Raw genomic sequence first — 11,616 nt, 5'->3', positions numbered from 1 at the left:
ATTTATTGCACCTCAGATAGTTAATGAAAGCATGCGACATGCATGGATGTAGTTCCACCAAGGCTTGCAACATGAGGCAATAGTCCATTACCAAGTCATTGATTCACTATAGCATGGTGTTTAAGTGACGACTAGGCCTAGCGACTAGATCTCTGTAGATATATAAGCGGTGGGCATTTGCTGACCCTTTTCAACCTGACTCTTTTCAAACTGTTCGACAGCCATCAGCAACTTTCGATATAACTGCCCCTCGTAGCAAATTCCACAATACACAAGATCATGGGATGGCATACCAGTAAAGCACCGTACAATCCCGGGCCCTTGGTAAAGCATAATCAGGACAGACAAGTCAACTTCTTCAACTGCGTTATACTGGACCCCAAAGTTAGACTATTCTGGCAAATAGACATAGCCTATGTACACTGTACTTAAATATAATGGTTCATAACACGCCCTCGAGGGGTATCGACAACAAGAGAGAAAGGAAAAAAAAAGAAGGGCCTAGAGGAAGATTCCATCCAGGCTAGCTTACCATACGTGTTTACGTGGTATGTAAGGTTCCAGTTAGCAATCGACTATCCGAGCAGAAATTAAACTAACTTAGTGCCTTGCCATAATTCAGCTAACCCGCGCTCAGGCAACCTCTTTAACTTCTGTCCTCCACTCCTCATCTACTTCTAATTTGGTACAGAAGCCCTTCAGCCATGGCCGCATTTTTCGTTGAGATGCATGGAGATATTGCATCCACGATGGCAACATAACGCTGGTACTTGGCTACAGTAAACCTTGAACCCGCAGCAACTCTTTATCTTCTTCGTTCTTTGCACAGTTTGTTGCGGACTCCTTATCAGCTCTCAATAGGGGTTCTTTTGAGAGGTGGCCCGAGAGTCAGCTTATCGGCCATTGCACTATCAAAGTGGTCGTCTACTTTCTCATGGCAACATTTTTCATTCATGAGCGAAGGATTCGAAGGATACGAGTTAAGGCAAGCCACATTATATTGATCTGTCTCAAGTGATTTTGTCAGTGCTTGAAGGTCTTGCTACGGATAAGCTTTATTTTCTCAAGGCTTATCATGGGACGCCTTAAGGCTTCATACCTGCGAGGCTCGTCATTCAGTTTCGGCACTGTCATCATTATGTGAGCAATCTACTCTGCAATTTACTGCTTTAGTCAAAGGATTGGTCTAACTTGTATATTTGCTGCATATAGTTTTCCCGTTGAGATTAAGTTTTACTACGCAATAGAGATCAAGTGACGATCAGCCACGGCACGCTGACATGGCACAACAAGGAGAAGGCTTAGAAGGTTGACACAAATCGGACAAGAAGTAGCGAAGGAGACTACTCAAGGTCATCAGCGTCCCCCACCTATTGAACGTCATGATGCAGTCGGAGACAATCTCACAGGGTGAGCAGCCCATCAACAACTAAGCCTCTCTGCATCTCTTCGGCGGTGCTCATCACATCCCTTTCCAGAGTCCTCAACTCAGTGAGTCCGGCTAACGAGCCAATACCTCGACGACCTGCAGGATGACATGGATGTGCTACAAGATGTTGCTGGATGTGGTATTGCAGTACAACACAGCAGGGTCAGAAAGTTCCACGGAGTCTACAGATTATCCTTTGATCGGTGTAGAAGACTAGAGACACACGGTGCACATCATCCCAGTCAGCACCATGGAGCTCTTGTGCATGGTCTGATCGTCAATGATACTAGTCACTTGGACAACGCCGGCTAACCTCGGGGCTGTCTGCTCTGCCTGTGAGACATTAGGTGACAAAAATGGCGTGCATGAAGCTACAACGCTAGCAGCTTTCGGGGCTTTAGTGCGCGGTAATAAGATCCAGGGAGTATGGCTTCCAATAGCTCTGCTGACAGCAGAGGACAGCAGCATGGGATCTGTGAATACCTCTAGTGTAGTTTAAATACTACTATCAGTCGATACCTGAAGGTCCAACAAGTAGATTCTCGCTGAATAAAGTACTAAAATAACATTTGACCTTAGAAGCCAGTACTTTTGCTTAATCCATCCTATGACTAACTACAGAAATAACTCAACTCGATCCTAGTAGATAGTATATCCGAACATTATATAGTGAGAGATATATATATTGAGCAGTATTATACATGATCTACCAACACGCACATCAGCCACGCCATGCACCATCCTGAGGAAGCAAACAAATAAGCTATAGTGCTATTCAGATAATCATAATATCGCAACTATGCCTTTCATCAAGAAATCATCTGCCCATCGACCATACAGAGCAATACATACCAGTACACGAAACCATACACCATACATAACACGTATACAATACCATACACCGCCAAGAAACCTCCCTCGGGTATAACGGACATAATAACCCTTCGTCTCTATCTATCTCAATGACCAAGACAATTGCCTCAACCAGAGTAGCAGAGTTAGTAAATTATCAAAGTCGAGAACAGATGCATTCCACCGAAGCAATCCTATTCCATCCCAATCCCAACAAACACCTACACACACAAAAGCATTGCTAAACCCCGCCAAAGACCGATACCGAAAAAAAGCATCTCCAATCCAAACATTCCAATTACCCAAGCCAAGCTAAGTCAAAATCATACATAAATGTAGCATTCCAAATCCAACCTATTCTTAATCTTCAAATCCCGAAGACAAAGATTCTGTGTAGTGTGGTGTAACTTTACTTTTCCCCCCGATTCATCAATCTTATTTTCAAATCTGATTCAGAAAAAGTCTCTCCTAGGAGTAACCTGATTCAAAATGAACTGTTTCCTAATTCTTCTCCTTCTTCTTCTCTCCTTCAGTGAAATGATCTGCATTCTGCAGGGCTTTTTCTTCTTTTCATGATTCGTGAGTTACATATGTGTGTATCGTACCCTACATATCCCTATCCCTTTCTTAGGCGTTGTTGCTGTTGCTGTTGCTGTTCCTGGTTTTGATTGCTTGGGCTGTCTTATCTGCTTGTTTTATTTATCTGGGGGTGGAGTACGTACAGGCTGTAGTTGTGCATAAAGGGGAAAGAAGGGGGGTGGGTGCTTTCTCCGAGGAGATATATCTATCTGAGGTCATTCCATTTCATTTTGTTGCATGTGTAGGCTGAGACAGACATGAATGCATGCGGATATACTACTTACATAGTACATAGTACATAGGATATACTTGGTTTGGGTGATAATGTTGCATAGTGAAAGTGGTAGTATCACCGATGATTCTCCATTTAGTAGGACCCTGTCTACCTGCTTACCTGTCTGTCTGCCATTGCAGTCAGGTTCGAATGATGCATAGTTGCAGAGTTGCATGTGGACTGTGTGTGTGTGTGTGTGTGTGTGTGTGTGTGTGTGTGTATCAGCCTGCCTGCACCGGAAACTCGGACCGGTAAGTACGTAGGTATGCTCTTCCTACTACTAATACTCTTCCGGTACGGGGAAGAAGAAGAAAGGGGGGGAGGGGGGGACTGTGGTTTAGTTGCAATGCATTTCCTGGGTTAGACTTGAATAACTCATTAGTACGTATGTTATGTTACGCTACTTATGTAGTGAGAAAGAGAGGGGAAGGGGGCAAAGGGGAAGGGGTGCACAAGATGGAAAGTACTTGTGTATGCACCTTCTCATATGTAAAATGTACTGCTACATACCTAAGTATTTACCTACCTACCTACTTACTCTATGTAGTAGAAGTACCAAGTTGGATGCATGTGACTACTACTACTTCATAGTCATGTCGATAGAGGGGACATAAATCATCTACTTATGTATGTTGTGTTAGTGTATATATCCTCTTTGCATAATGCATTACCATTGAAGGATCAAGTTGGCTGAAGAAGGGGTAAGTCGAATATCTTGGTATTTCTTTTCTCCTTACGTCGATGATTTTCGTCGTGCTCGTTATGGATACTACTGTAAGTAGTAGTATCAGTAGGTAGATGATACGTAGTAGTTACCTACCGACCCCCGGATATTTTCATTATGGCAAGCGAATAGAAAGAGAGGCCAAGAAAGAGGGCAGGCCGGGGAAGTGGAAGGAAGAAGCAGCAGAAGAAGGTAGGTATTTGTCATTGTTTGTCGCAGACTCGCAGTAGTTACTTACCTCGGTCGGAGGGTACATATCCAGCTAGCTAGCTAGTTAGTTAATTATTTACTCTGCATTTAGTAGTAGATTCAATAATACTGTCTGATATGGTTTTGTTTATATGAACACGACAATCATATCACAACATAATATAGAGTATTTACAATAGCCGATATTTAACATTGTTTAGTTAGACAGTTAGTAGTTAGTTAGTTGGAAGGAAGTGACGATCGCTTTTCTTTTTTGCTCCGCACAGCAAAGCAGCACGCGGGGCCTTGCCCGTGTGTACATACATCCATGTAAACTAAAACTACATACTACTACTAACACGCTACGGAGTACCTTATAAGGAAATTGCTTGAAACAACAATGAGTCCCAAAACCCATGGTTACTAACCGAATCCATTCGGTGCTCAATCCTGGGTCGGTCGGTCGGCCGGCCGGCCGGCCGGCTGGCCTTGTCAGTTTTCTTGTCGCTGTCTCTCTCTGTCTGCCTGTTTTGGTCTCCACTATGAGGGAGGGTTAGTAGGTAGGCAAGCATCCTTGGATTATTGGCAAGCAATAATTAGACTAGACAAAAAGACGGGTGTATCTATCTGGGGCTCTCCCCTCCCGCGCCGCCAATTCTGGATACAACCCTAGGGTGTGTCGAGAACAAAGAAGGGCCAAGTTGCGAAACAAGGTCGAGAACGGGGGGGTTAGCCTTGTTTTCCGAAGTGGATACTTGCACGGAGATCACCGAGAAGGGAAACAAAGAGAAATTGCTATGACGGGGGAGAGAGATATATGTCTCGTTGGTATTACTACGATGTGTGGGGTGGGGTTTGGTTTCTAGCGATCGTGTAGATGGTTGGCCATTTTCAAATTTCGCTGGTGAAAAGAAAAGTCGGGTGAACCAGAGGTTGAGAGATGCTTAGCAATGGGGAGAAACCATGGGTTTTCCGGGGGGTGGTCCGAGGACTGGACCGAAGGAAGAGAAGGACTCCTCCGTGGGTTTCCATTAGCCAAGAAGGTCAAGTCAACAATTTACCAGGTCAGTAACAATGATGAGGTGGTTAGAACGTTAAGCAAGTCAACTAAACGAGTGTGGATGGTGGGTGAGGCATTCTGCATGATCGTGTTCAAAACTACTCCTAGTTGATAAAATCGCTAGTTAGTATCAGTCTGGAGTTAGGAGTAGTAAGTATCTAGTGTTACTCTAAATTAATATTCCGTCTCTTGAGCGGCTCCATAACCTCTGCTGAAAGGGAAGGAGAGGAGAGGAGGGGGTTGGTGGTCGAAAGTACTCCGGAGTCAAAAATCAGACGAACAGACGTGGGAGACGAATGACCCCAACGAACATGGATCGGAAAGAGAGGGATGAGACAGGAATCCGGCTGCCTCCATGCAGGAGCAGCAGCCCCAGTTGTGCGAGTGCGAGAAGAGACCAAAAAAATAATAATAAATAAATTAGATTAACTGGGACAAATCAGTGCAGGCCACCGGCTGATTCTCGCAGCGCGAATACTACACCATGGACCCGACAGTCTGGTAGAGAGTGTGATAGTTGGGCATTAGTAGGCAACCTTGAGCAGGTTCCGTCCAGCTGAGGGGTTTTCTGAGTAGGCTGGTTGGTATCCCTGGTAAGTTTGGCAAATGGTCCCCGAGGCTGGGAGGAGGAGGGGGGAAAAATGTGAGGGAAATTGCACTCGCTGTCCACGGTGGGTAAAAAACCAAGGATGTCTTAAATAATGAAAATATTCATGAAGCTTTTCAACACAGTTGTTTAGATATTACTTTTTAAGCCTTAGGTAGGTTATAAGCTGGCTCGAGCTGGTACCTGACTGACTCAGTGGATGAAAACGGTTAGGCATTTCTTCAGTCAGGATTAAGGCGTGGTAAGCAAGGAGTAAGCTTACCTGGGGTACGTCCTTTAGGGGAGGTACTTTGCTTTGCCCGTGGCACCATTTAGGGTGAGTCCAGCGTGACACTGAAGAGGCGGCGGGCGCACCGGCTGTGACTGCTCTCAGGCAGAGAGAGAGAGAGAATAACCACACTAGTTTAGCAGCAGCAGCAGCAACTAACTCTTGGGTTGTTGTCTGAGACGCGGAATCGATCTCGCTTGCCGACGTCGATCGAACGGCCGGCCGGCTTGGATTGGCCGTGAATGAAGGCGTATGGTATGGTATCGGACCTTACAGCGCGCCGGCCCATCCGGGCTGCAGCCAGGCTTAACTCAACAGAGTCAATGTAGGAGAAGGCCTGATTGCTTGCATGGCAGGGGCCAGCTTGCTGGGGTCAATGCTTCCCTCTCTGGCTCCCATGGCAGTCCACACTAGTATGTATTCTGGCTGTAAACCAAAAAAGCCCTTGGGGGAATGGGAAAGTCATCGACGTGATCATCCTATAGTATGCATCATTATTGGTTTGCGTCGGGATAATTATAGCCTCCTGTACTTCGTAGTCCAGTCCAGTCACTTTCCCTTCCCCCCCCCCCCGGCATACATCATCCTGACTGACTGACTGACTGACTGATTGACGATGCACCGCCCTTGTGATATGAAGTTGTTGTCGAGCACATGCATACATACATATATACGCGTACATACTTCTTTACTTCATTTAGTGACTTACCCACATTAATAAGAACTAGGTAAGCTACCACATACTAGTATAGCAATCTACGGTGTGCGGACCATCTCTGTAGGTACCAAATAACACTAGTACGTCCCAAGTCGGAGTAGTTAGCAAAAGGGTCGATAGCACCCGTCATAAGCTATTGACGGGGGACAGCCATTCCGAACGCTAGCCAAAAGACCGTCTACATACGGAGTACTTCCTTTCTTCTCCTTCTTCTCCTCTGGCCCCCCTCACCCCCACTCAGTTTCTTAAACGCCGGACTCTAAGGACTTGGCTGGTCTCCGTTCTCCGTAGCGACTCCATCACGTAGCGTCAGGACAGATGTACAACGACTGCGCCGCAAATCCTCGTCTACGACATTCTAGACTGTTACTTTAGATGTCAATCATTGGCTCGGAGTAAAGCTGATTGGTTGCAGGGATGTCGTCCGGCCGAACACAATGTGCAATAATGAAAGATGCCTGCATCTTGGCTCGCGCTTCCACTCCTGTCGCATACATTAGGTGTCAATCTCATTGTCTTGTCCCGAGGCATTGCAATTTATCCTTTTCCCCAGTAGACCGAATCTCCAGTAAAAAAAATCAAAATTAAATTAAAGAACCAAAACAAAATGGGTCTGCCTTACGGCGCGGCCAGACTCGGGATCCGTACGTATCGGGAATCGGCATCGCGCATGGATTACTCGCTTCTGACTACTATACTAAGCCATCTACTTGACCTGCTAGGTATAGTGTTCGCCACTAAGTATACTATGCAGCGGACGATGGGGAGAAAGTGAGGCCTGCGCTCGTTGCAATTGGCCCCACGTGTTGCGAGGCGCAGGGGTAAGAAATTCGTCGGTGCCTGAGGGAATGGGCAGAGGAGGGAGGGGGGCTCAAAGAGGAATGAGGCTGAAGGCAAACGAGTCTGAATGACTCCTTCAATCAGCATAGTCTAAAACTTCCCGGAGAATCATCAAACCTATTTACACAGCTCCGTATAATGAGAGATTTTGATCGAGTAAATATCCTATAATAGTAGGTAAGGGTCTCACCCTCTTACGACATGTCCATCTACTACTTACTAGGTGTTTAGCATTTTCGAGGGTAAGTTAATCACCGAGACTTCCCAGTCGGGTAAGACAAGCCAACCAATCAGGAACAGGTATGGTTTGACTTTCATCGTCAAAAGTCCACCAATAAGCCAAGTAATTGCGGCGAAAAGTCAATGGCAGCAGGAATGGAGGCAGACGGTGTCCATTTTCACCGCCGTGGCTGCGGCCTCGGACCTGGAGCTGAAGCTTATCGTCAAGGCGGATCTGAACCGGCCGCGGCTTGGCAGTCAGGCTCCGGTGCAGCCCAGAGCTTAATAACGCGGGAATCCCTATAGGGAGCTTTGAAGAGAGAGAAAAACAAACGTAAAAAAGAAGTGATGAGCATGGTCGGATAAATTCTTAGTTTACAGAGGAGACACAGTGCGTGAATATTACCTACTGTGGACAAAAACAAAAAAAAAAAGCTCTTGAATACGAGAGAATGAAAGAGGCGGGGGCTCCTTTTTCAAGATAGTTCGATCCACCAGAACCAAAGATCAGTAACTGCGCCAATTTCAAAAGGGTAAACAATCATGATGAGGATCCTCTTGATGGAAAGTTCAAGTATGGACATCTAGACGGTGGCGCGGACAATCTCACCCAACATCGCGCCACAGATCCTGGCGATCAAACGTGGTGAACGTGGTCTCAAATCCTACCACGCACAATGAGAAAGAAGGTCGGCCTCAATTCATCTAGCGCAGTAGACTATACAATCCTTTGCCGCAGCGAAGGATTTGTCGCCCGGACCGAGCTGTGTCTTCTAGAACTTAGACAGGCACCAATCAATAATCATGGGCAGATATGCCCGTGGCTTTTGCCAAAGGTGCTCGTGAATATTCCTGCCGGATCTCCGTGCCAACCCCTTCCAAGGCTCTTAGCGTCGCCGTTCGGTGGATAGCCTGCCTGATAACTTTTTTTGGTCGCTAGTTAGTTCAGCCCCGATCCGGACCGGCGGAGGCTAATGGTCTCGGAATGAATGGACTATGGAGACGGGAGGGGGGGAGGGAAGGGAAAAAAAAATGGAGGCAGAGGCGGGGCCCATGGTAATTCTGCATGATGATCTGTTCAACAGATTGCTGATGTGAGGTAGTCAGCCTAATGAGGTTCAGGTGATGTGGTTGATGATAGTGCGTCACTACTAACGCAGTGGTCACTGCTTATCGAGAGGACGAGAGGAAGCATCAGCTGATGATGAGACTCTCCCAATCGATCTGCTGACAGGAAAGACAATTAATTACAATACTTCGCTTCCGGGCGAGTGTCGGCGTCGTCTGGAATGAAGACCAGAATCCAATTTAATATTTATATTATTATTATTACACATGATGCAGTTCTATTGGCGTGATAAGAAAAAAGTTTGGCGAAAGTGTCAGGTCTACCAATGATCGGGAATTCCGTCGGGTAAAATTTGTGCAATCAAATCATTTGATTAAGCTCTAGGATGCTAAATTTTGACACTATCCCTAGAACGAGAGCACTTCGGAGAGTGCTCCGTGTGCGAAATGCAACTCCAGCTTCACTTCGTGGTTAGTTTTTTTAGGCTGTTAAATTAATTGAAATCTGACATATCCAGCCCGCAGCAAATCTGATCTGGGCTAAACGGGGCACTATAGCCTCTAGACTCTAGAGTAGACGAATGGTCCAGTCGGAATGTTTGCAAGCTGAATCAAGACATCCCTTCCTTAGGCTCCGGAAGCTCTGGCCAAGTGTGGTGCCTCTTTTAGTCCACATCCGTCTTTCATCCTCTGTTCTGACTGCTTCGAATGCCAACAGCGGCCCCGCTTCTTCAAACCAAAGATGCATCCTCGCCAACAAGTGTCACGGTCAATATGACCATCAGTAGTCAGGTCGGTGTCCAGCATTATGAGTGGTTCTCAGCGGAGAGGAGACACACGAGGCTGCAGGAATAGACTGCCTGGCCGTCTAAGCCATTGTCTGTCGACCCTCCCCAGGCAGCATAACTAAGCCACCGTCATGGTTCCATGCATTAGCCCATTAGAAGAAAGCAACGTCATGTGCAACGCCGCATCACCGTTGAGCCTTGACGACCTTGACAGCGACATTTTTACTGTTGTGCGAGGCAGAAAGGATGGGTTACTACTGCAACTACCTTGTCAAGGGGTGAGGGGAAGTTGTTAGTGACCAAAAAGCTCTGTAACTGAACCCGACGGGATCTTCCCGTCCGTTCCGGTAAGTACAAAACGTGTAGGTTTTATACTGTTTCCCCTGATATATCCACTATGCATTGATTGACTACTCCTTCATTTCGCAAGTAGTAAATATCTTTTGAGAATGAATCTGAGGCAAGCTTAGAGTTGCGATCCTTGACCGATGACGGGCCGGTGGCTTTGACGGAACTATGGTATGAGAAGGGTGGTGGCTTCAGCCACCACGTAGTACACAATACAGGAACATATCGATCTTTCTGGAAGATCCAAACCAGGTGAGGCTCGGCACATATTCCGATATGTCACACAATGGCAACACAATGTCATCACAACATCCCTCATTAAGTTACTGTGTCCGGACTCGGTATGTAGAACGTGCAATGATTCCCAATCGGGACACTCAGGACTGGGTTGATGGCTAGGATAGCCCCTGAAGGTATTACTTCATACCTGTGTGCTGTCTAGGCTGGTCTTTTGCATACTTCCCTGACCAGCAATAAGTTACACTTCACCTCGCTCGCAGGTTGACTAGTATAACAGGATATTATCGCCGCAGGTGCCAGTGGGGTCGATTTGGTTTCACCTACCAAGTGACAGCATCACTACGTTTGGATTATTACGCAGGATGGTCGGTTGTACTTGGTAGTACGGAGTTCCGCAGGACCCCCAGGCGTTAGCCTAATACTGAGGATGCTAGTAGACACCAGCCTCTAGGCGCCGCGGCTGTTCCTCACTTCTTGCGCCCAAAGCTGACGCTGCCAGGAAATGCCTTCAGTCTCCTAGACGGCGCTGCAAACTTGAGCCGCAACGTTCTGACTTCTAGGTCATTTCTAGCCAACGATCCTAATCAATCCTTCCATTCCTGTTGAGACCTCGACCCCCAACACCCTATGGGCGCTGCAACTGCAACGCTGTGCTACAGTTGCCTGACCGCTCGAGGGAGATGATCACTGCATTGCATCTGATGCATAACCTTCAATAAGAATGTGATTATAGACAAGTTATCCCGGATTCAATTACTTACACAGCCCATTCCAACCCAGTCCTAGACACATGGGATGGGCTAAAATATCCACCCCCTCGCCCGGTCGTGTAATTTCTTACGAGTCAGTGTCCTGGCGTGCTCGACGTCGATTGCTGGAATGGAACTGATCCCTGCCGCCCACTTTCTTTGTTCTCTTCGCCTTGGTCTCCACCACCGAGGATTGCGACATGCTGGAATGAGCCAACTACTGACCTGCCGAGCTCCGCCATTAATAAAAATGGCCCTTCGTCATAGGTTGTCTGCCTGACTTCCCCGGCGATGAACCCTCACGTGACCGAACACAGCTGCGGCTACGCGTCGGGTGAGGAGAAGATGGTGGGAACTAAGGCAGAACAGGTGAGGGTCTCCCGTCGGGGGACGTGGCAGCAAGAGAGCTAGTAGTTGAAGTTATTGTTGTCGTCTAGCTAATACCTTGTCTGGAATCACTCATCGTTGCAGCAAGTGCGACCTTTTGTTGCTACTTGCCAGCTGCCGTAGAGCAAGCAGTGGCCAGCTTGTCCTCAATGGAGTCTATGCCCCGGAATTCCCCTCCACTCAAGTCAGGTTAGTTAGTTCTTCTGTCTCTCTTGTACAGAGGAGAGAGCTGGGGACGAAGGAATTTGTGACACTCCGGGATAGGATCTACAACGGG

The 11,616-nt window shown here is 47.0% G+C and overlaps 2 protein-coding genes across 2 annotated transcripts; one reads left to right on the top strand and one right to left on the bottom strand.

The window, feature by feature from the left end:
• The first annotated feature begins 839 nt into the window (after window positions 1-839).
• On the top strand, window positions 840-1,589 carry BO83DRAFT_179586 (uncharacterized protein). Its single transcript, XM_025526463.1, has 3 exons — window positions 840-979; window positions 1,300-1,410; window positions 1,479-1,589. The coding sequence occupies exons 1-3, from the start codon at window positions 954-956 to the stop codon at window positions 1,534-1,536; spliced, it is 195 nt and encodes a 64-aa protein (XP_025382721.1). The 5' UTR covers window positions 840-953; the 3' UTR covers window positions 1,537-1,589.
• A 4,472-nt stretch (window positions 1,590-6,061) lies between these two features.
• BO83DRAFT_179549 (uncharacterized protein) lies at window positions 6,062-6,361 on the bottom strand. Its single transcript, XM_025526462.1, has one exon. The coding sequence runs from the start codon at window positions 6,269-6,271 to the stop codon at window positions 6,119-6,121; it is 153 nt and encodes a 50-aa protein (XP_025382720.1). The 5' UTR covers window positions 6,272-6,361; the 3' UTR covers window positions 6,062-6,118.
• Window positions 6,362-11,616: the final 5,255 nt, after the last annotated feature.

This window comes from Aspergillus eucalypticola, assembly GCF_003184535.1.
Source record: "Aspergillus eucalypticola CBS 122712 chromosome Unknown BO83scaffold_40, whole genome shotgun sequence".
Classification (NCBI taxonomy): Eukaryota; Fungi; Ascomycota; class Eurotiomycetes; order Eurotiales; family Aspergillaceae; genus Aspergillus; species Aspergillus eucalypticola.
The sequence above is the reverse complement of the archived record's forward strand: the minus strand, read 5'-3'. Positions and strand labels throughout refer to the sequence as shown.